At 44.2% G+C, this 24,976-nt stretch overlaps 1 protein-coding gene and 2 pseudogenes across 1 annotated transcript; 2 read left to right on the top strand and 1 right to left on the bottom strand.

Moving 5' to 3' along the window:
- Nucleotides 1-1,362: 1,362 nt before the first annotated feature.
- Nucleotides 1,363-5,460, bottom strand: LOC146176819 (BEN domain-containing protein 5-like; annotated as a pseudogene).
- A 617-nt stretch (nt 5,461-6,077) lies between these two features.
- Nucleotides 6,078-8,550, top strand: LOC146176818 (uncharacterized). The gene is made up of 3 exons (XM_084581044.1): nt 6,078-6,990; nt 7,132-8,132; nt 8,317-8,550. The coding sequence occupies exons 1-3, from the start codon at nt 6,078-6,080 to the stop codon at nt 8,548-8,550; spliced, it is 2,148 nt and encodes a 715-aa protein (XP_084437170.1).
- An 11,623-nt stretch (nt 8,551-20,173) lies between these two features.
- LOC146176817 (uncharacterized) lies at nt 20,174-22,521 on the top strand (annotated as a pseudogene).
- Nucleotides 22,522-24,976: the final 2,455 nt, after the last annotated feature.

Raw genomic sequence — 24,976 nt, 5'->3', positions numbered from 1 at the left:
TATGCGCCAAAAAACCCCAATACAATACAATACAATACTTACAGATGAAGGACGAAGCATAAAAATTTGCTGGGTACCCAGTCATGTAGGAATCCGAGGTAATGAAAAAGCAGATATGTGCGCTGCCAAAGCTCGAGACAAGAAAATAAAACAAGTGCAGATACCATCTCAAGACTGCATGAAATTGGTACAGAGTAGACTGATACAAAAATGGCAGTCCACTTGGAACACTGAAACAAATAACAAGCTACACCTCATAAAGCCTGTAATAGAAGAGTGGAAATCGAGCACCCATCTTGAACGTTCCAAAGAAGTGGCTCTATGCCGTCTTCGCATAGGACACACACATTTAACACATAGTTTCATTTTAACTAAACAGGATAAGCCCCTGTGTGATTCATGCGGACACGAGCTAACAGTCATCCACATTTTAATCTCATGCAGACAACTTGAACAACTGAGGAAAAAACATTTTACACAGTTTTACAAACAACACATTCCTCTTCATCCAGCTTTGCTTTTAGGTGAAAATGCGCTTGTTGATTTGCCCTGTGTTTTCAGGTTTTTAATAGAAGCAAACGTCCTAAACAGAATGTAAGATTAAATTACATAAATACAACACTCTTAACCATGAAATTGGCGCATGATAGCCTAAGTTGCTTATGCGCCACTAAACCCAACACAACACAACACTTTAATCACAACACATATACACTCTATTCCGCTCTGCAATAGCATAAGCTGCACATGTTTCTCCAAACACATTTCCTCCTTATCACTTGCTACTTGAGTTTGTCCTGGAACTTTTTCTTCTTCTTTCATGTCAGATGTAGTTCACTGTGAGGTTATTATTCTGTGTATCTGTACTTCTCCCCCCCCCCCCATCTGCAGAAAGCGTCAAGAATTGTCCCCCTTACATATATTCCTTATCAGGGCCCTTTGCAAAGCCTGTCCCTTCGTAAGGTGTATCTGCACCAAACCTGCTTAAGTGTTGACTAATCATCTGCCTGGTATTGTAGTTTTTCCTGGTACTGCTGCTTTTACTTCTTTTGCAGGCCACCAGATCCCTGGTTCCAGGCTGAGAAACATATACTGAAAAAAATTTTTTTTTGTTCACTCCATGACCTACCTTCTTGTCACTCATCCTCCCCTCCTGACTCTTTCACCTACTTTCTTCTCACCCACTTCCCCTCCCCAGTTTTTCTTCTTCGGAAGCGAAAGCGTATTTAAACCCCTGCCAGTGATAATTGCTTTGCTCAGACGAAGACGAGTATGTTCAAGACTTACATACCATTGAGAAAATATCGAGTATATAGGTCATGATTCTCACACCAGCACTTTGCATGGAACCTAGCAGTAACACTTAAAAATCAATCTTTATACACCTCTCTTACTTCATGTTTGGTGCAAAATACAAATTTTTTAAATATGTGGCAAAGCATAATGCACTAACAGCAGCTTACCGCTTTGCGCCTTTCTCGATGTCGGCAAGCTTCTCCACTATGAAGTGGTTCAAGTTTTTGGTTGCCATGGTTGAAAGCCCTGGTGGCACATTCTGGCTTGTGAGCCGAGCTCTGTAACATTCTGAAATGAGGAAGTTACATAGAAAATATAATGTGAGTAGCAGCCACCCAAAATATGCTCCAGCTAGCAGTAGCAACAAAACAGAGCCTCTGCTACATTAACTTTCTTATCTGCTGTTTCCCTTCTTTCAAATTAAAACTGCCATCCAGATACTACACTAAATTTCCAGGTCAAGAGCATGAGTAAGGTAATATAACTGACACATGAACATTTTGCAAACATTAAAATTATCTGACTTTCAATATATGTAAGGATGTTTTAGCAAAATGCTAGAGATTGCTTGTACTAGCCCTTAAATACAGCAAGGAAATAATGTGCACAGGATGCATGTTTCCATCCTAAAAACTACCAATACTGTTGAGGTGCTGGGAGCCCAAGTCTAAAGCCCCCCCCTCCCCCCCCCCCCCCGACCTAAAAAAAGGATTGTAGAAGTACACTTGGCACCTTTTTATTCATTGGACAAGCATCTCACAAACATAATCATTCCTTCCAAGAAGAGTTATTAAGAGCTGACATAATTGATTTGCCAATATGCACCATTAATACTGCAGCAGAATGCACTAGATTTAGTTACATGGTGAACCATCCAGCAGTTACTTACCACGCACGACATCCACTTTCCAAGGCGTGAGTGGGGCTTTCGGTGTTTTTTCAGGAAAGCGTGGACATTTTTTGCCTGGACAAAATATGGTTGAGATTATTGTCAACCTGCAACTATTACAGCGATAAGGGTTCCAGCGAAATTGAGAAAATAATATAAACATATTCGCCTACCCTGTAGTGATCTGTTGAGGAGATCTTCTTTGCTCCAGATGGCCATGACCAGCTCTTTAGCAAATGTAGTCTTTTTTCTGGTTTCAGATATGCTCCCAAACCTTGTGCTTTAGACACAAGCCTTGCCCAATGTCCACCTGTGGAAAAAAAGTCTATTAAGCAACATTTATATAGGGAACAATTCATTAGCATTTTCTGAGACCATGTATTTAATGTAAACATCTTGAAACTTACCATATCATCACAGTGGCGTGTGCTTCCCAGTCCTCCAGAACTTCCCTCTTTACATTGTTCAAATTTTGCCAAAGGCACATCATTGACAGCTGTCTGGGCTGCACTTACGACTAGTACAGTGGTAGGCCTAGGCAAGATAAGCTGGCCACCTATATTCAGATATTATTGTAAGCTAAAGCAGAAAATAAACAAATGTTAATCCACAGTGTCAAAAGTTGGTACAGAACAGAAAGCTGAGCATCTTTTTCCCAGACAGCCAATATGCACAAGGGCTGAGCCTACACATGCTCATTAACTCATGATGCCGGAACTCACCCAATCGTGAGATTTTCAAATATGACATATATACTATCACTCATTAATTGCAAATAAGCATTTACAGACCCCATTTTACCTTGTTTCAATATCTGATTCACACTACCAATTTCCACATTAAAGGTATTAAAGCATGTTTTTCACAATGATGTATAAGACACTATTACACATCTATGACCAACCACATGCCCTTTCAACATGCCAGACTTGTTGGCCAGATGTTTCTATTTCAGACACTGCAGAACAGTTTACCGAGCCCTTTTAACAAGTTCAATCTGTCACCTCGTGACTGGTTTTCATAGACATTGATTGCTGCGACAGCAGAGTTGTCAGTTATATGGGGTTTTATGGCACAAGAGCAACTATGGCTATGATGCGCCAAACACAAGGTTAGGCAATTTATTATATGAAGTACCTAACAGCAGAGTTGAGTGTTGGTCGCAAGAGATGGAAAAGCTATGAAATAATTGCTGCTTCATTGTCTTCACATCAATAATCAGCCTGCCTCAAGAAATGTGAGTGAATGAACTAACAAATATGAACTCTGGCATTGCAATTCTGTTTGGAATTAGAACTTAATGAGCAAAACATTTTATGCATTAAGTAATTGTAAGTTAAACACTATGTGGTAACCCTTATATATCACCTGCTTTATATGTCACTTAAGTAGACAACATGCAGTTAATGTCTGCTGTCTGCACATCTTTCACAAGAATGACGAAAATGATAGGAATCGTTTTATTATTCCTGACCAAAAAAGCAAGTACCCCACCCTATCCACATAAAACAAAAATTACCACTAAATCAAACTGATGTGCAACATTCCAGCCCTAACAAATGAATGACTAGATAAGAGCAGTTGTTGGGCTAGGTGGTGGTTTCGATGATCCATAACTACAGCGTAAAAAACGGGATAGATGAAGAAGGAACACCACGTTTTTTTTGTTTTTTTTTTGCTGTGTGGTGTCCCTCCATCTTTGTTCAGTCTTTTGCACTGTAGTTATGGATTTTGAATGATTAGACCAAGAGAACTTTTTTGCTCTCTTCTGAGTGGTGCAACAGTCAGCATATAAATAACCTGAAGCAGCTAACATCATTACAGCTTCCAAGTTTGAGATTAACACTGAATACAATTACTGACTTCCACTAGTGCCGAACTTGTCCAGGATATTTTCCTGCAGCCCCATATTCAATCTACGGAGCTGCAGGATCTCACTGTCCTGTTTTTTTATCTTTGATTTCAGATGAAGGATAGTGTCTTCCTTTTGTTTTAACTGCTCTTGTAGGACAGCTATTTGTTGCCGGGCTTCGGGATCAATCTCAAGCCTCCTCTTTTTTGGGTTTGGGCCTGGCTGATGGCTGAGCATTTTTTTTTCTTCTCTAGGATGTTCATCAACTCTTCCCTAGGTCCTTTTTTTTTTGTGGCTGAAAAGCAGAAAAATATTTCAGCAATAGTTTAAGTCCTCCCGAAAATATGCATATCATAGGCACTATACGGAGCCCATGGAAACGATTGTGAACTCACCTCCGGTGAAACATTCTCATCACTGTCACTGGTGTCCACTATCCTATTGACACGCACTCTTCTGCGGCCCACCTTCCCAAGCACTTCTTCCTCAGACTCTGAAAAATATTCCATCCAAGCACAAAACTTATAACATACAAAAAATTGACACTGCTGTTGATGGTGCAAATGTTATATAGTCAAAAGCAAGAAAACTGATCACATCATTTCTTCCCCTAGTTTTCACTGCACCCTCTCGACACTCTGCACGAGCCATGAAGGTAAGGGGGATAAAGCCAACTAAGACGCGTTTCAACCGATTCACTTTTACTGTATGCATTTCCACGATCATTAAACCAAAAGAAGCATGCACATGGTTCGTTCACCAGCTGTGCAAACAAATGTAATCAGGTGATGCAGTATCCGAATCTCCCGACTCATATGCGCTGGACGTGATGCAATTGTATATACAGCAGGCAACAAAACAAATTCCGTTCATGATTAATTTTTCAAGTGTAATAAAGGAAAGTCGTGTAACGGGCCATCTAGTGTACAACTACCAGAGTTGTAGGAAAATGCTTTAAAATTCGTCTCTTTCACAACAGCACCATAACAATGCGTGAGTAAAACAGACATTTGTGCTAGTTGGCGCTTTTCCTTCCTTCTTTTCATTGTTCCCTTTTGCAGTGCTGTTAAGTTTTCAAACACGAAAACAATGCCTGAGCTGTGCTGATATATGCTCAATTTGCCCTCTTCCCTACTAAGAAGATGAAAAAAAGGAACTCCAGAAACCTAGCTAATAGCCGCAAAAATAAATAGGCATCAAATAACTTACCTCCCAACATTAAAATTCTCGCCCGATATTAATCGGAGCTGCCGTCCGCCGCAGTCCACTTGACAGCGTAATAAGCCCTAGACGAAAAGTCCTTGCTGTTCCGAGGGCTAAAATCTTCGATTTCGCCGACTTCCACAACCGCGAACTTCTTATCATCTTCATATCGCACATAGGCGTGCGTTATCTTTGTGCTTGGGGCACTTGGGGTTGCCATTGGAACACAATTTTTTTCGCACGTGGTGCTGAGAACACGAGGTCGCTGCAGTAATGCACAGGAGCAGAAAAAGAAATGGAGGAGTGGCTGAACGATGAACATGGCGGTGTATGCATGGCCGGCATGGCATTGTCCCTATATAACCTCCTTGGTCCCTAGTTTCCCTCTTAAAAACAAACACTTGTAGCATTAAAATTTGATACAAAAAATTAATAAACCAGGTATTATTGCTTACATATTATTGGAATTTTATTACGGTTAGCTCTACAAAAATTATATAATACGAAACCTGTGGACAATATACCGACTGGATCGACATTACTTCCAACATGGCGGCATCCGCATTTTACGTTTTAGTATAGTTATAGTGTTCTAGAAGGGGGTAGTGGGTTCAGCAGCCGGCGCGCCCCATGCATTGCGGCGAGGCGGCGAGTGCGGACGGAACCCGGATGTTAGCGGCGGCGCTGTAGTCGCGTGGGCTGGCTATTTGTGGTGCCCATGTGCTGCCTCTCGCACGTTTGTTCGCACATGGTTCGCGGCTTTGGCTGTCTCCGTTTTTTCAGCGCATCATTTTAGTTTGTTTCGCCGGCTGCCTTTTTCATTCGTGGAAAGTAGGAATGCCGAACCGTCAACGGCAAAGACACTGCTTTGCTCCCGGGTGTCAAACCGGCTACAAGTGGACTAAAGAAAAGCAGCCGTCGTTGTTTACCGTGCCGAAAGATGAGGAAAGACGCCGAATTTGGGAGCGAAACTTGCACCGCCAGGACAAGAAACTCGACGAAACTTGTGCTGTTTGTGAACTTCACTTCGAACCATCATGTATTGTGCGTGACTACGTCCACATTATAAATGGTGAAGAAGTTCGTATTGCACGCGGAAAGCCGGAGCTGCTGCCCGATGCCGTGCCGACGCTGCTGCCAAATGCCCCACGTTACTTGTCGAAAAAAACGACTCAGCCAAGACCACCAAGGAAGCGCATCAGCACGGACGTCATATCTTCTGAGGCCAAAAGATCTGAAGTGTGCGTTGATGAGCAATGCGACTGTTCTGGCGCGGAAACAGATGCTGGGGAAGCGGCTGCGACGACATCGGAACATGCGCCCGGTGCGGGACATGGGGCAGCGTGTATGCCTGGATATCTGCTCACTTTGAGTGTTCCGTCCGTCTACTGGAGTTGTCACCGTGTTCCTGATTACATAGGCATCCTGTACTGCAAATTAAGAATGCATGGCAACGAAGAAATTACGTCCGAAAGGGTGGTGATGTTCTCCCAGGATGCAGAGAAGAGTACAATGGCCGTCGCATATACAGCCTTGCTTTGTGGCCGCATTGTTGAACAAGGGCACGTCACCTCTTGTGCGGAAGCAGAGAACGTTCTCCGAAGTGTTGACGCGTATGGGATCTGCAAAGGGGCCTTGCCAACTAGCAGCATGTCAAGATCGGACCTATCTAAGGGCCTCGAACTACAAGTGACAGCCCGCGATGGCATGTACTTCAGTAAGCGCTGTGCCGGGAAAGAACCATCCGAAGGTATGTTTCACTGCTGCCTGATTGTAATTATAACTGTTCTGAAAATCATTTTTGCACCATAGTTTTTAACGTCTGAGACTGCTTCTGTCTGTCAGAACAGATCGTGTTAACAGTGCCCCATTCACTGTTCTCGGTTCTCAGGGCAAGCATGCATCTCCTGTCGATACCTGAGGAAGGCACTACTAACACGACAGTCAAGGCTGAAACGATCACTCAAGAATAATGTCCTAAATACAGCTCAGAAGCTGCGTGCAGCAAGGAATAAAATCAAAAGACTGTCATCTCGCTCTGCTGCCCTCAAAGACCAGCTCAAGAAAATGCAGCAGGAGAATGCCTCAAAGCCCGAAGAAGTGCTTCGAGCACAGATTGAAACTCTACCTCCCAAGCAACGACAATGTGTTATGCACTGTTTCTCTGCAGCAAAAAGGCCAAATGCTAAAGGGAACGTCTATAGCAAGGATTGGATTTTGGAATGTATTCTGATGAAAATGAAGAGTGCCAAACTATATGAGCACCTTCGCAAACACAATATCATTTCTCTCCCGAGCAGCAGTACACTAAAACGCTACCTGAGCCTCTTCAAGAGTGGATTTGGGTTCAACCACAAAGTGCTAAACCAACTTAAGCAGAAAACAAAGCATATTAGCAGTATGAACAGACATGGTGGCCTTTTGGTCGACGAAATTAAACTATCGGAGCACCTTGCTGTAACTCCTTCGGGTCGCATAGAAGGTTTTGTCGACATGGGTCAGTTCACATCTGAAGGGCAAACCGTAACGTGTGACCATGGCATGATAGTAATGTTTGTACCGTTCACTGGAAAATGGAGCCAGATTATTGGCGTGTTTGCTACGAGTGCAAACGTTAAAGCAGACATGCTCGCGAAAATATTAATTGAAGCAACAATTCTTGCTGAAGCCAGTGGACTATTCGTCGATTTTGTCACTTGCGATGGCGCCTCATGGAATAGGCGCATGTGGAAAATTTTGGGAGTTGGAGTCAAGTCAAACAAGATCACCTGCAAGCTAGAGCACCCAGTGGACTCGGCTCGACATCTCCACTTCCTATCAGATTTCCCGCATTTGCTTAAGTGCCTCAGGAACACGCTTCTCAAGCATCCACTGAATACACCTGATGGCATGGTATGTGGCCAAATTTCATATTTAGACTACAGTCGATAACTTTGCTTTAGTCTTTTGGGAGTTCCAGTGCAGAGTTACATCATGCAACCTTGTTTTCAGTGTCTACATAGTTGTGCTTTTAATTACATTAACTGAAATAAAAAGATAAAAGTTTATATTTTATATTGTTTGTATTTTGTTCCAGGTTTCTATCCAGCCTTTAAGGCAAGCTTTCAAGCTGGACTGCAGCAACGTCACTTTAAAAGCGATGCCTGGCCTTACGTCCGTTCATTTTCAACCAAACGGTTTCGAAAAGATGCGAGTGAATTTCGCTTTTCAACTCTTTGGTGATCGTGTTTTGAATGGTCTCCAGTTTTACAAAGATAGATTGGAGGCTTCATGGGGCAGCATTGATGCTACGCTATCATTCTTTCGGTAAGCAGCCCACTAAAAATAATGTTGCTTTTATTATGCATGACTGATCAACCAAAGAACATCGCATGCAGTTGTACCTTGCATTCTCTTGCAAGTACCTGGTTTGCCTTCTCATATACCTGTTGACAGTGTGCATGTATATTGACTGTATCAAAGGGCCCCATTTATAAAGCACGAGAACTGTGCAGTGATAGCCTTTATCGGAAAAAAAAAATACATCGCTGTACTCTTTCAGGATCATCAACTGCCTCATCAAGACGATGACGTCCCGCTTCGCAGCCGAAGCTTTACGTCCCTGCTCCAGGAAGACACAGACACTGAAAGACTTTCTTGAATTTCTTTCTTCTTGGCAATGCCATGCTAAAGGCGTCGGTGGATTCTTAAGTGATTCAACTGCAGATGGCCTTAGAGTGACAATATCCAGCACATTATCACTGTTGGATTACCTTGCCAGCCAGGGATTTAAATACATCATGACATCCAGATTGAGCCAGGATCCACTGGAAAATTTATTTGGCATAATCAGGCAATCGTGCGGGTCCAACGACCACCCAACACCGACACAGTTTTTAATTGTTGTAAACTGCTTGTCGTTTTACAATCTTGCCAAGACAGTGTGCTCAGGCAATGCTGACCTTGATGGAGGTAGTGGAGAAATAAGTTCTCTCTTAGGTGCGTGTGATGCTCCTGCTCAAGAAGACAGGATTGCTGCAATCGACCAGCTCATCGAGAAAGGCAACCTAGCTTCAGCCGAGTGCATGCTTCAGAGTATTCCTGCTGAGCACAGAGAGTATGTAGAACAGAAGAGCGACGACCGGCTTATACATTATATGGCAGGGTATGTTGCCCGGAAGTTTCTGAAGCGCTATGACTGCACGCACTGCAAAGCCTTTCTGTTGGAAAGCTCCAGTAAGGAAGGCAGAAATTCTGAGTTCACAGTGATATGTGACAAGGGAGGGTTGTTGTATCCTTCGCAAGAACTTTTCCGGGCAGTGAAGAAGTTAGAGGATATATTCACTGTTTTCTTCAGTCGCGAGAAACTCTGCTGTGACAGCATAGTAGATGTAATGCTGCTTGTAAAGGCAAATTTTGGTTATGCCTTAGGTTGCAGCCAGCACGCAGATGCGCTCACAACAGAGTTGACGAAGTTCTATGTGCTGACAAGGCTGCATTTTTATGTAAAAGGGCTGAACCAATCGCGAGAGGAACGGCGGAAAAAGAAATTGCACACGAAGATAAGCCGTTGTTCATAGTGCCTCTCTCGTAGCAGTGCGTTGAGGAGGCGGCTGCCCGTTTATTGTACCAATAAGCTTGTTTGCTGCCATTAGTTCCCCACTTTCTTTTTTGCAGGTGTATTACGAAATTTCGCGCATTGTAGGAACCGCCATTATCGCCTACTAATGGCATCACCGTAGCAGGAATTATCTCTAGCTTTAAGTGGATGTGTACTTAAAGCTAGAGATAATTCCTGATAATTCCAGACGCAATCGCATTCACTGTTAAAGTTAGCTAAACAATTGCGGCACGCATACTTAGCACCCTGAACGAGAGATACCGAATCGACGAGGCTTTCTTTCATCAAATTCAGTTTTTATTTTCCAAAGTGGATGTGTACTTTGGAAAATAAAAACTGAATTTGATGAAAGAAAGCCTCGTCGATTCAGTATCTCTCGTTCAGGGTGCTAAGTATGTGTGCCGCAATTGTTTAGCTAACTTTAACAGTGAATGCGATTGCGTCTGGACGTGCTTCGAAACTTTTGATAGAAAATTAAGCGATTTGCTCATCCACAATTTTACTTCTGCCCTATTTATGAGCTCTGCGTTTAGAAATGCAACCGGATCGTCGTACGGCGGTTCTGTGTCTGCATTCGTCGGGTAGGCTTTATCTTCGCACAAACTTGTGGCATGTCCGCCTATCCACCTTTTCTGGGAATATATATTTTAAGAAAATATGCATTAGAGCTAAAATAAAGTTAAATTGGTTCACAGGAAGGGAAAGGCGCAGTAACTGTCACACTTGCTCTGTGGACACCCGAACCGCGCCGTAAGGGAAGGGAGGAAGGTGGGAATGAAAGTGGAAAGAGAGAAAGAGGAGCCGTAGTGGAGGGCTACGGAGTAATTTCGACCACCTGGGGATCTTTAACGTGCGCTGACATCGCACAGCACACGACGCCTCTTCGTTTCGCCTCCATCGAAACGCAGCCGCCGTGGTCGGGTTCGAACCCGGGAACTCCGGCACAGTAGTCGGGCGTCTTACCACTGCACCACCCCGGCGGGGCAGACGTCCAATTTTTGGTGTTCAACCAGATGCACGCAGCTTTCTCGGCGCTGCGAAAGCAGCGCGTACGCGGGTATGTCACGGGTTCTTTACAGCCCATGCTCCGGTGGCGCCATCTCGCGCTGTCGACGTGAGATGCCGCACCCGCGGGCTGTCCCTGACCCCGCTACCCCCTTCTAGAACACTATAGTATAGTACCTAGAATATATTGGCTAGTGTGCCGACCGAGGCCTCCCGGGTGGCACCATGAGTGATGAATGACGGCGGCCGCCGCCAGGAGCGCTGCAAACTGGGTGGGTACCAGCCGCGCTGTCTGCTGCCTACCGCGCTCTCACATCTTCGGCAAGAGGGCTGCTTGCACTGCATTTCAGCTCTCATTAAGTCGCAACAGACCTCAACTATAACTGAAGCCGCTGACTACAAGTTTCACGGTCTGTGTTTTGTCTTGGACTGGAAGCGGCGCACATATTTAACGCTTCTTGCTTGCGAAGGCTTCTGCGAAGTTTGAGCATCTTAGTCCCGGACATCCCGTGCTCACAAAGGGAAACCCAGAATTTCTATTCTAACAACAATTAAAGCATAGACATTTATTGATATAAATAATAATTGTAATCTGGAACAAAGTGCAATGCTTCATTTTTATTGACATGCATATATGATTCTTTTTGCGCACTGTACACTTGCTGACAAGTAAACACGTACCCGCAGTTTTATTTATATATTGTATACGCGAACAACATAGGAAACAAAGTCACGCAACACTCATCTTATGTATATGTAATAACAAACACAGGCACATATGGCAGAATTGCATGAACACCAGAGCACAAACGAGGAACCTTTACTTACAGCGGCTAAGATTCATCGCGGCCTGTGATTGCACACAAGGTTTTGCCAGGGGTGTGAAACTCCCTATACCTCCCAGCGGCCACGAATTACAGACGCTAGCGCCAAACTCCCCATTATAGGATTATAGCGGGAGGGGGCGCGTAAAAAATGGACTTGACGGGGGAGGCCGTAAAGCGGACTGGTCCAAAAAAACGGTGCGCTGAAGGGGGTGTCGGTAGGTTGTTTCAAGCAGCGCGGGTCGCGCGCCCGCGCCCGGGAAAACGCTCTGCCCGTGGATTTTCTACCGCATCATCGTTCTGCCACGGCGCGACCGGCTCGCGGCAAGAACAGTGTGATGGAAAGAAAAACCACAAGCATAGCGCTCTCGAGGACGCAGGCGTTTGCGAGCAAGTGTACCCGACCGAAATAGCACAGAGAACTGCAGATATCGTTTCCCATTTTTATTAACTGCACGTGAAACAGAAAATGAAAAGATGCGACAAGGTATCCCTCACACACACGCACTTTACATAGCTAACAGTTTACAGTAGTGTTATGTGTTCTGCGCTAAAATTGTAATCTTGCACGCTTGCTTTATCACTACAAAAGAACCCAGTTTGCCGGCACTGCGTCTGTCAGCATGTGTACAGTTGATATGAAATTAAATAAATGATGCACATATTCATTCTACGCATTCCATACCATCAAAGCAATGTAGAAACATGAGCAAATACCTGCGTTCTAGTTACCTAGTGGTTGGTATTCGATGCAAGCAATCACATGTCACTGTGCTATACATAACCAAAATGCACGATTAAAAATTTACACTACCCTTCCTGGAAGAACCGTCTTCTTCGAAATGCACGTCTCTCCACAGTACATGAAGGTAACAAGCTCAACAACACGAAACACAGTTGATATCGCCGACTGTAATGGCCAGCACAATCAGCAGACAAGATGGGTCCACGGAACTGGAGGTGCACGCAGACACGTCTCTCGTCTCACGAAGGGGCGAAGAGCCAGCAGGAATAAGATGCACAGAGTAAAAGAACCGCGACGAAAAATCGCGACTTTGGCCGATAAGCCAACACACAGTGAATTCACAGCGCCAGGCTACGCAGACGACCGACGCAGACGACTGTTCTAATTCAAAACAAGCGGAGTCGTAACGGTTGCAGCGGTTCACGCGAGGACGAAGCAAGCCACCATGGAGGAAGGAAACAACTTAGGAGAGGCCCTTGCCATTCCCAATGCATTGGAGAAAGTGTGGCGGAAGTGACGTCAACATTTAGGGTTAGCCAAGTCGGGCCATTAGCAACGGCGACGCGTTGCTATGAAAACTCGGGCCACTAGCAACAGCGTTGCTAAGGGCCCTAGGTACGTGAGCGTCGCGGAGAAAGGGTAAAGGAGGAGGAGAGACGTTGCAGCGTCCGGTCGCGGCGCGGCCGCGCCGGCTTCAAAAAAATGACGTCAGGGCCTCTCCGAAGCTTTCCTTCCTCCATGCAAGCCACGCAGCGCAGTCGGCGGCGCCGTCAGTGCGAGGGGAAAATTTAGGCGCGAGGGAGAAGTCCTCCTCCCAGCTTTTTCTTTCCTCCTTTCGCCCCCGCTTGGGAGAATTAGACGGGACGGGAGTGCCCCTGACTTTCCGCGGCCTGGTTTTGCCGAAGTCACCATATTTTGAATGAAGAAGCTGACGAAGTTTTTTTTTTTTCTCAGATACACAATACGCACGAGACGCGGCCGGTTCATCGCGAGGAAGCTTGTTGGTAATGCCGCGCTTACGGTGAAACATGCGCCTAATATATAACTGCATCCATATGATATATGTGCAGCGCAAAAGGACAATCGAGGGACACAGAAAAGGTACACAACACAGGTGCTGTCTGTAGCACCTGATTGTGTACACTCCTTGTGCTACACACTGTCAAGGAGCACCGTTACCGACTCGCCCAAGTTTCCGTCCTTGTGAATATAACTGCATGCTCTAAAAATGTTTCTCGCCAACAAAAGCAGTTGCTGTTTACCTTCCATCATTTTTATCGATGCTTCGTACCCATTGTACAGAATGCGTACTTACGTAGCATCAGATATAGCGCAGTAATACGTACGCTCCTTTTTCTAGCGGTAGCCCCGTTTGCCAAAAAAGCAAGTCTTCTCTGTGCACCACCGCTTTCTCTTTGGCATTTTTCTGTGCACTTTAGTGAGAGGCACTGGGGAAACAACAATCGGGAACCGCGCTTCACCACTGGCGACAGTAAAAAAAAGAAGGGATACAGGCAAGCACAGAACGCGCGCACAAAACGCGAAAAAGACAAAACCGATGCAATCGTCGCCGAGAAGGTAGAAGTGCGGAACGACTCGCATGAGCAAACACCTACACCGTAAACAAACTGCTGCACCTTCGTGAAAGCAAAAGACGCGCAGAAGCAGGTTTAACACGCACGCACAACACCAACAGATTGCTGTATTCTGAAGTGAGAAAACTGCATCGTCTGCTCAGGTGGTACGATGGATGGATGGATGGAATATAGGAGCGTCCCCTTTGAAACGGGGTGGTAGCAGTAGCTATCATGCTCAGTTTTCTCCCTATATCTTAATTATTGATTTAGATTGGTTAACTAAACCGTCATTCTATTTCTTATAATGTTAGTAATGTAGAAACAAAAAATTTGTCACTTCTCTGCTTTTAAGCCACCAATCTTCCAGTCGTTTTTTGCTAGTTTCCACCGCCGGTTTATTCACCCGGCCACTGGTATCTCTAAACCCCAGAGCTTCAGGAACAGTTATTGCGCCTGCACCAACTTCCGGATGGATACCATTACATTCGAATATAATATGGTCAATTGTTTCACTGTATTTTCCACATAGAGCACATGCGTCATCTCCATTGTTAAATTTCTTTTTGTAGCTGCGTGTTCTAAGGCGCCCTGATCTAGCTTCAAAAAGTAGGGCACTGCCTCTTGAGTTATCAAAGAAATCTTCCTTCCTGATCTGCATTTTCCACTTTCGGTATAATTCCACACTCTGTTTCTTTTCCATCGAATTTATCCAATTTTTACCTTCTGTGTTTTTCACCTGTTGCTTAATGCTCTTTATTTCTCCTTCCTTGCTACTAGCATACTTACTAGTTAGTTTCCTAGTTCTTATCCTCCATTGTGAGTCAACGCTTTTTAGGTACAGGTATTTAAATACTTTAGCTGCCCATCTGTTACTGTCCAATTTCCTCAGGCGTTCCTCATATATAATTTTACTCTGAGCTTCCCGTACTTCGAAAGATGCCCAGCCCATATCTCCCTGTACCGCCTCATTTGTAGTTTTGCCGTGGGCATCTAGTGCTAATCGTCCAACGGATCTCTGATTTGTTTCTATGTCGACTGTACCTCTGATTTTAGGCACAAAACCGCATTTCCGAAAGTAAGTCCGGGCACCATAATTGCTTTCCAAATACCCCTCAAAATCTCATACCTATTGTATCCCCACAATGCCTTATGCTTCATTATCCCGGCATTCCTTCGCCCCTTGGCCTTAACTGATTGCTCATGCTTTCCAATGTATGCCAATCCTTCATTTACCCATACCCCTAGATATTTATATTCTGCTACTCTAGGTATTTCAAGGCCTTGTATTTTAACACCCTGATCAGTTGTGCCGTTGAAAATCATCAGACCCGACTTAGCTGCGCTGAAACTGAAGCCTAGAGCGTCCTCTTCGTCTCCGCAATACTTAACTAGAGTTTGCAATTCTTCCAGACTGTCAGATAGCTGCACAATATCGTCTGCATACATCAAACCGGGGAGGCGCTGCTCTACTGCCTTTCCACCTAATCTATATGACAGGTTAAAACCTAGGTTACTGTCTTGTATTCTCCGTTCCAGGTTTATCATATAAAGCATGAACAGCACCGGTGATAGAGGACAGCCTTGTCTTAATCCTTTGCATACTTTGACATCCTCCGTGCTTCTTATCCCTTCCCACGTAATTTCTACTTTGTTATCCTGGTATATTTCTTGTAGGAACTCATAACCGATACCTTCTTCTTTTAATATGTTCCACAGGAGTTCCCTGCTTACGTTGTCGTACGCCCCGTTTATGTCTAGGAAGGCCAAATACAAAGGTCTATTTTCTACTTTAGATATTTCGATGCATTGGGTAAGCACGAACAGGCTATCATCTTAGCGCCTACCATTTCTAAAGTCGTTCTGAAGTTCTCCGAGTATCTTGTTACTTTCAACCCATGCTTGCACCTTTAATTTCACCGCCTGCATGGTTAACCTGTACATAACAGATGTTATGGTAATCGGCCTGTAGGATTTTATGTGCATCCTGTCTCCTTTCCCTTTATAAATCAAATTCATTTTACTCTGCCGCCAGCTGTCCAGAATTTGCTTATTCGTTATGCCTGTTTCCAGAGCTTTTAACAATGTTTCCTTTCTTTTTGGACCGAGTTCATTAATCAGCTTGATCGGAATTCCATCTATTCCTGTAGATGTGTTTTTAGGAATATTTTTTTCTGCCTTTTTCCAGTTTAGATTGGTCAGTTCTAAGCTGCTTTGTATTCTGCTACCTTGTGTTGTTTCCTGATTTGCGGAGATTACCCTATCGTCACTCTTAAACGACTCGGCTATAACTGACGTAATGTAGTTCACTGCATTATCTCCCTTTAAACAATTTCCCTCATTATCTTGGATCCGATCCTGCTTTCTTTGATTCTTCTTCCCTAGCCAGCTTATATGGTTCCAGAATTTTCTTGCTCCGCCTCTAGAGGCATCGTGTATATCAGCCATCCAGCGATCGGTGGACTGTCTTATTTTACTTTGAACGAGGGCCTGCACTTGAAGTTTCTTTTGTCGATATGATTCCCATTTTTTATCGATTTCCTCCTGCGATACCTGTGCTTTCTTTGCCATTCGGTGTTCCCTTGAAGCAGCCCGTCGTTGTTCAATAGCTTACCTGATTTCCTTATTCCACCAGCTCCGTGGCTTCCTCTTTCCATTCCAGCGGTTTGCTACTTTAACCTCCTGAATTTTCCTCCTTATGAGTAGTTCTACCTGTTCATAATCCCAGTCATCCATGGGGCTTTTCTATATTGCTTTCTCTATGTCTGCTGCTATCTGCGCTATTTGATCGTCGTTTAATTTTGCGTTTACGTTTTGTCTAAGTTCCATTTCTCTTTTCATCAAGGGCCCCATCTGCAGACTAATACGTTTATGATCACTTCCCAGACTACACTCCCCTTCTTTGTCTATTTTCATTTTTGTGACCTTGCTATAAATTTCCTGCGACATTAGACAATAGTCAATGGTCTTCTGCCTGTTGCGGAATTCCCACGTGATTTGGCCTTCACATTTTGTTTCTCTGTTTACTATAACTAGATCGTGTCGCTCACAGAAATCTAGCATTAGCTAGCCGTTACAATCCGTGTATCAATCCAGATCGTCGATGTGGCCGTTCATGTCCCCCAGTAGAATAACATTGGCCCCGTTTCCAAACTGGCTTATATCGTCACTGAGACATTCAACAAGATCCCTGTCTTCTTGCCTGCATTGATGTCCTGTTCCTAAATAAACTACCCTTAGCCATGTCCTTATGCCGGCGATTGTTCCTGAACCCAGATATGCTCTTTACAAGATGATTTAATTCTTTGCCAATTTGTTCCTTGGTGTATCAACATACCTACCCCTCCACCCCTTTTTTTTTTCCATTCTCGTTCTGTTGCACCCTTCCCAGACGTAGCCTTCTATAAATGGCGGATCTTCTAGATCCCTGAGATGAGTCTCGCAAAGAGCGTACACACCTAGTTTGTCATCCTTCAACTGCTGTTCTATCTCTAGCCATTTCGCTCTTTTTCTACCTCTTTGCATGTTTATGTAGCTGATCCTAGTGTTAAATTTCTTTTTTGTACTTTTCTTTCTCGACCTACCTTTTGCCATTTTTGGGGGCTCAGCCTCCATTATTACACTTTCTTCTGCTTCACTTCTAACTACCTCTGTGCACGGAGTCCTCGCAGACCCCCTAAAAAAGCTACAGCCCTGCCTGCCAGGCGCCAGCCAATCTCTGCTGCCACCCTTCTGTTAAAATGAATGCCATCCCGCTGAAAAGCCCTACCAAAACCTGCTTTATGTACCTCCCTGTTTACCTCAACCACTTCGAAACGCTTCTCCAGGCTTAACTTTCTTATGTCCTGATTAACTGTCACCACGTCCTTTTCCATCTTTTTGTTCAATCCTAGCACCTCTGGCACTGTGCATACAACTATCTGTGTCTGCTGTGCTATCTCCCTGATCTCGTCAACTCCCTTAGCTAAACTTTCCACCACTCCTGCAGCGTCACCATTTAGGACATCGTTTAGCCCCGCGGCTACTATTACCATACTGCGCTCTGCGGAAGTCTTCAACAGCCTGTTTTTACTCCCTTTTAGCACTGCCCTCATTGTTCTTCCTGGGAAGTCTTAAACCAACACTCTCTTATCACCCCTTACACGTTCCAAGATATCTCGCTTGCACCTGTTCATGTTAGAATCCCCGGCGATAAGCACCTGGGCCTTCTCTCTCCCTCTCCCAACTGTTGGCTCCTGCTTTCGGTTATCTGTGTCCTTATCTCTGGGATTTTCATTCTTCCTTACTTCTTCCTTTTTTTCCGGCGTCTTAGCTGCTTCTAAATAACTGACGGTTCGGATCCGCCTGATCTACTTTGCTTATGCCTTCCATCCCAGTGCTGGCCCCAGCCACGTGGCCCGCATTGGAATGTTCGTCCTCGTTGGTTCCAAGGACAAAGTCGGCCCCTTTTTTTTTCAATTTGAGTAAGCTGTCCAAGCAGTTTCTGATTTTCCGCTCTTAACAACGTACTTCATTTTCTTAATCATCCACACGAGACACTAAACTGCCCCTTTCTTGATCAAATCTATCTAGACGCGTACTCAGTACGTAACACCGAGACAAAAAGTCGCTGCCTTCCGCTTCACCTACAGAGTCAAAACGCGTTTCCTTGAGATTAACCTGCGCCTCACACTGAGTACACTTTACCTTCTTTTGGTTGCACATCTTAAGCGCTCATCGACTGAACTATATCTATTACGAATTCTCAGAATATATAAATTGCCAAAAGAAGACACAAGAAACGACTAGCAAACACGCGTTAAAAACCAATTCTGCGAATGCCAATAGCCTAGAAAAAAAAATATTTATCTAAACAAGATAGCTAAATAATGAACGCCAAGAAAACCTAGCTGCCGGCACGAAAAACCAGGCCGCTAGGACCAAGAGCTAAAATCTATTCTTTAGGCTGCACCTAACCTAACTAGCTGATAACGAAATAAAGTTAATAAAAGAAAGAACTCATCTATTTGACGCTTCGGAAGCTCCCGCTGTCGCCAGTCCGTCTGTTTCCGGTAGCCACGTGCAATCGGAGGAGCGATGGAACACGCGTCCGCACCACACGGCTGTCAACTACCCTCCTCCCGACAAGCAGCGCCCTCTGCCGCTAACGATTGGCTTTCATTGCAAACAGCGCCATCCTCGCCCATAGGGAAGCGCGGGCGCTCGGCACACTAGCCAGTATATTCTAGGCACTGTAGTTTTAGATTTGCGAAATGGTTGTGGTTGAGACCGATGATGCCTTCACCACACAAACGAAAAAAGCGGGGACCTTATAAAACCTACCTCAGCCCACGCACAAAATTTCAACTTCCCAGGTCTACCGCCCGCGCCCTCCACCAGCATGCCGTAAGTTCGCTGTGTATGTGCGCTTGCACGCTCTTTTGAACCGAGCGCAGTGCGTGAATTTAATACAACCACTTATTGCAGCAGGGAGCTTCACAAACAGGCTTTTCTAGTGAAGAAGATTCGCCGTGAGATGACGCTGCACCAGAATATAGTACTTCGGAAGTACTGGCATGCAGCGACAACTGCGGTGTACAAGCCAGAGGTGCTGACCATGCTGCCGCAACGAGTGAGCCAGCACCCAACAATGAAAGTGGCGATGCTGGAACATCACATGGACGCGCAACTAACATATCTCCATTTGAGCTTGACAGTGAAGAAGTTAGTACTTTTAAAATGGTCATTTGGGGAGAGGGGGGGCATAGTAATAAAGAAAAATCAAATTTTCAAGTTACAAACATGTCTGATGAAAGCCCAGTTAGTGATATGCAATTTAGATCAGATCAGTTATGCTGCTGTTTCCTTTGTACATTTCTAGAGTTGACCTATTCTTTGCAGGAAACAATGTCAGGAACCTTGTCTGCTGCCACAGAGTCATTCCATATCATGTTGGGTGAATATGCATGTTAGCAGAATGTAGAAGCCACATTGTCATTATTTGCCTTTATGTAGGTCTAAAATAATGTTACAGACTATCAAGGATATAAGCAGCATTTTTTAAACAAGGTGCCCAGTTATGGCTGCTGAAGTTTTCACCCTATCATAATCTCTCCTTTTACATAAAATAAGGTGAAATGCCATTAAAGAGAACAGTTCCTTGCAGCTTATTTGGAAGCGCACCACCTAGCCATAACCATTGGTGCTTTGTTGAGCCCTAAACATGTTGAGGGGGTAGCTTTTTAACACAATATTGCTTTTTCATTTTTTTTTTATATTTCAGCCATCAGTTTCAGAACAACTTGATAAGGAACCTGTCCCCAAGAAGAAATCGCTGTTCAGCCACCTGTTTGAAGACTACATCAATGAAAAGGTTGTTGTGTCAGAGGGGGACATTTTGCTTATGGTTTTAAAGTATGCCTTAAAGAATAGCTTGTCACTAACAGGCCTCACAAGCCTCATAGATATGATTAACCATTTCTTTGAGCATCCAGTCTTGCCACAGTCTCAGTACAGAGTTACTAAACTTCTTGGACAATCAGCAACATCCATGAATTTTATTTTTTTTTGTCCTAAATGCCTAAAAGAGATAAGCCATACAGTAGCAAAGTCAACTGTTCAGTGCCCAAGCTGCAGCACTATGACAAATGTCACCACTCTTGCTGATTTACCATTTTTTGTCATTTTAAATATAGAGTCACAGTTGCAAAAATTGTAGCATAATTGTCAACTTCTCGATTTGACAAAACCATTGCCACAAAGCAGCACATTCTCAGATATTTGGGATGGACAGCTATACTGTGATTTTGTCACTGGTACAAAAGAAGTTGGTCCACGGATCAGCTTTTCATTGAATGCTGATGGGATGCCACTTTTCAAATCAAGTGGTACCGCCATTTGGCCCATTCAGCTAATAGTTAATGAGGTGCCGCCTGAGCAAAGGATGACAAAGTTGGTTTTAGCAGCATTGTGGTTTGGCAAAAAAAAACCAGACATGGCACTATTCCAAGGTGCATTTGTCAATAGTATGGACCATTTGAGCAATGAAGGTTTCACTCTTGAGCGTCAAGGGAAAAGTGAAAAATTCAGAGCTTTCTGCACGTGTTGTGCTGTTGACTCAGTTGCACGGGCACCCATACAAGGGGTGACACAATTCAATGGGCACTTTGGGTGTAATTGGTGCCTCCAAAAAGGAGAATGGGCTGGGGGCTCAATGAGGTATCCAGTGCAAAGCATTGACCCTGTTGAACGAACTGAAAACCAAATGCTGCTGGATATGGAAACTGCAGAAAAAGAAAAAAAGACTACCCATGGTGTCAAAACAATCTCCCCCTTGATTGGTCTGCCACATTTCAACATAGTGTGGAGTTTTGTGCCGGATTACATGCACTGCATTCTCCTGGGCATAGGCTGTCAATTTTTAGATATGTGGTTCGATTCATCTAGCTGCCCACATTCTATCAGTCGAGAGCAAACGAGGCTTGATAAAAGGTTAATGGCTGTACATCCTCCAAAAATTGTAAGACGCATGCCAAGACCGACTAAAGAGCGGAGGTGGTGGAAAGCCAAAGAGCTAGAAAATTGGATATTATTTTACAGTATTCCAGTTCTTGATGGGATTCTCCCTAAAACATGCCTTCAGCACTGGGGATGCTTAGTAGAAGCACTTCACATTATGCTGAAACGCAGTAATAAACCCTGCGATCTTGATTTGGCTGAAGAACTTCTAGTCGAGTTTCACATACGTGCAGAAATTCTGTATGGAAAAACATTTATGACGTTTAATATGCATCAGCTCACACACATTGTCAAAAGCATTCGTCACTGGGGGCCCTTGTGGGCTCATTCTGCTTTCCCATTTCAGGCAGGAAATGGCAACCTAAAGGAGGCTGTGAAAGCTGGAAATGGAATTCCCCATCAGGTATGCCGTGTTTTGCAAATGGAGGATATAGCTCAGGAGTTGACCCAGCTGGCTATTGATCAAAAAGTACTTCAATATTACTCATCACTGGATGCACCAGTCACCCAAAAGAGTGTTTGCACTGCTGATGGCATCCGCTTTTTTGGTAAAGGTACGGCATATGAACAGCCAAACTGTCAAATCAGAAATGGATACAGCATACCTATTAACTCCAAGCAGTATGCAAGAATGCTTCTAAATGGATCAGTTTTGACTGACCAAAGATATTCACTGGCTAAGAAAACAAACAATTCTGTAGTTCAACTGTCTGATGGCTCATTTGGTGTACTTCAAAAACTGGTATGTGGCAGTGATACTAAGGTTTATGTTTTGCTCAAGCAGCTGAAATGTATTTCTGCGAAGTATCCTTTAATAACAATGCGGCACTTGCTGAAGGTTGTAGCTGAAGAACCAGACATGCTTGTTTTGCCAGCATCAGAAATTCATAGAGTTTGTGTACTCATGAAACTTCATGATACATATGTTGCAGCAACCCCAAGTGCATTCACATTTTTCATTTCATTCGAAACAAGCTACACTGGATGTAAGCTTCATACTGTGAACTCAGCATATATTGCTCCTGTATGGTCATGAACCATTTTACTATCACCGGTCTACTGATGGATGTCGAGCTTTGGAATATAAGCTGTGATATATTCTCGTTTGAAGGCCCGATGCTACACTAAAGTTCCAGTGGCTGCTTGTTTACTTGATGTGTAGTCATGCCTCGTCAATATGGACAACTCGAATTGTTGACAGTTCTTATGAGGAACAAACTTACATTAGTGGTGCGGGGAGTCTAGTTCAGTTAGACTCAACTACACTCTGTATTTACACTGCAAGCTTGTTATACTTGGTAGCATGTGCAGAGGCACATTATTTTTTATTATTTCTTGGCGGCCTAATCATACTGTATGTATTTACACCGTGTTAATATTGTTACAGTCCATATGATAAATGAAGATGAGGAACTGAGTAGTAGTTGGATGAAGAAAAAGGAAGTGGGAGTGGAAGTGCCGCCTGTTTTCGTGTGCACCATTTCTTGGGCTCAGAAAGGTTGATTACATAGAGACAAGAGTGTTACATTATGAAATTCCTCTGTATGGACAGTGAAAATGCATTCAGCCCATGGACCATGTACTTGTCGCAGTAATCAATCTTTTTTTAAGCCCTCTTGATGCAAAGTATAGCCAGGGATTTAAAATGTTCATATTAATGAGGCATCACGATGTATGACTTCTTGTTTGTCTGGACATGTCTTTCATGAAAAGAGTTGTGTGCTAGCTATAGGTGGATATAACTCAAGTATGTAAGAACTGCTAAATGCCATTCCTCCATGACAGAAAGCAGTCCACTGCTAACTATTTTCTGGTTGCCTAAATAAAAAGCTAATCTCTCTCTCGTTTGGTATAGTCAAATACTTAAATGTGATCCTGTTTGGTGTTCAGAGGACTGCTCATCGACAGAAACGGTCCAGAATTTCATGTTGCAGATCCCAGGCAGCTTAGATTTGAAGTCCTCGTAAGATGAAACTTTCTTTTCTGTTCAAGTTCATTAGACTGAAGTGACTTCCTCATAGCCTCCTGCAAAGCAGCGTTTTCCCTTGTATTTTTTTGTCACTGGCGATTCACTCCGTCCAGGCGTAGAGGACAAGTATTTTGGACAGTTTGGAAATACAGAAGGCGCAGCATCAATCTTCAACTGTAGTCTGTCACGCTTCACCTCTATTATTTTCCCTGTCAGTTCATCTTGGTGTGACAACGTCGTAATGAAGTCGCCTGCGTGGAAGTGCAGTTCACACACCTGCACGAGAAAATGAAGCGAGGCCATTCGCCATGACTCTCCATTGCCTAAAACACTAAGTAAAAAGAGTTTGAATAGTGCACAGCTTTTACATATTTACACAAGCCTTATGCACATCCACAGAACTAAATGCTTCCTGGACAATTCATTCATACATAAGTTAAAGAAGTGATATCATTGCCTACAAAGACAGCATGCCTTTCCGGGAGCGACAGCTCACAACTAAGATAATTACCAGTGCCTATTAAGCAATAATTCAGAGTCTTACCCTCAAATGCTCTGTAGGTGTGAAATCCTTCCGTGGAATGGCTCGCAACCAGGCTTTTCTTCGTACTTCGTCTCTTGGGAAGCTATAAGCACATACTTTTGGGCCATTCTGGTAGTTCCCGCGGCACCCGGGAACACAGCACCGGCCCATGTTTCACGAAGTTGCACTCGCTACACGGCAGGCATTCAGTTTCCCATTCGTGCGCTAGCACAGGTACGCACGCCACACAAGAAACGGCCACACGAAACAGATACAGCCATGCGAGGAACGAACAGAAATGCACCCAACGCCAGACTGAAAGACTCAAGCAGCAGCTATACGCTCACTGCAAGACTGCGTTCGTGTCTGTGCTTGCCCGGGCAAGCGCGAGCACATCAAGGGAGACAACCGAGCGGAGCCGCGCTTGGTGAGCAGCCGGACCGGACACTTGGCGTGACGTAGCGCGTGTGGAAAGGAGGGCCTGAAGAGACCTTAAGAAAGTATTTAGAGGGTTTTGGTTGAGCGCATCAAAGAGGTCATTCAGTTTGAGGGTAAAATCCACAGTGGCTTTAACGTTTTCTAGACCTGACACTCCTCTGCTAGAGTAGTACTCCAGACCTTTAGCAACACTCTTGCTGAATACTTGCGTAGCCAATTTAACCCGCATTTTTTTTCATGTTAGATGGGTGCAGGTGAGCAAGCGTCAGCTTTGGACAACCCCTAAGGTAGCCAGGAAGCTTGCTGTCTTCAACGTACAGCTTGTTATAATACACCCACATTACGCGGCTCACCTTAGTTAACAACACCTTCTGTTTCAGCAGGCGGTTCCTCACACATTTCACCAGATGTGGTGCATCAGAAAAAACACTGCGCTTATCGTCTAAAGGGGGAATAAATGAGTTTTGTAATGTTATAGTGAGCCAATTACAGAGAACTGCTGCCACGTGATTCTGAGCTGTTGCCCCATCACAAACAATGGGGTCAACGAACACTCCCGCA

This window comes from Amblyomma maculatum, chromosome 10, assembly GCF_055883805.1.
Source record: "Amblyomma maculatum isolate TAMU_Amacu chromosome 10, ASM5588380v1, whole genome shotgun sequence".
Classification (NCBI taxonomy): domain Eukaryota; kingdom Metazoa; phylum Arthropoda; class Arachnida; order Ixodida; family Ixodidae; genus Amblyomma; species Amblyomma maculatum.
The sequence above is the reverse complement of the archived record's forward strand: the minus strand, read 5'-3'. Positions and strand labels throughout refer to the sequence as shown.

What these genes read in the sequence shown, in the direction of transcription:
- LOC146176818 (XM_084581044.1), top strand. Translation starts at nt 6,078, where the DNA reads ATGCCGAACCGTCAACGGCAAAGACACTGCTTTGCTCCCGGGTGTCAA. An exon ending in CGGGAAAGAACCATCCGAAG is followed by an intron (nt 6,991 to 7,131) that starts GTATGTTTCACT and finishes CTCGGTTCTCAG; the next exon opens with GGCAAGCATGCATCTCCTGT. An exon ending in TGAATACACCTGATGGCATG is followed by an intron (nt 8,133 to 8,316) that starts GTATGTGGCCAA and finishes ATTTTGTTCCAG; the next exon opens with GTTTCTATCCAGCCTTTAAG.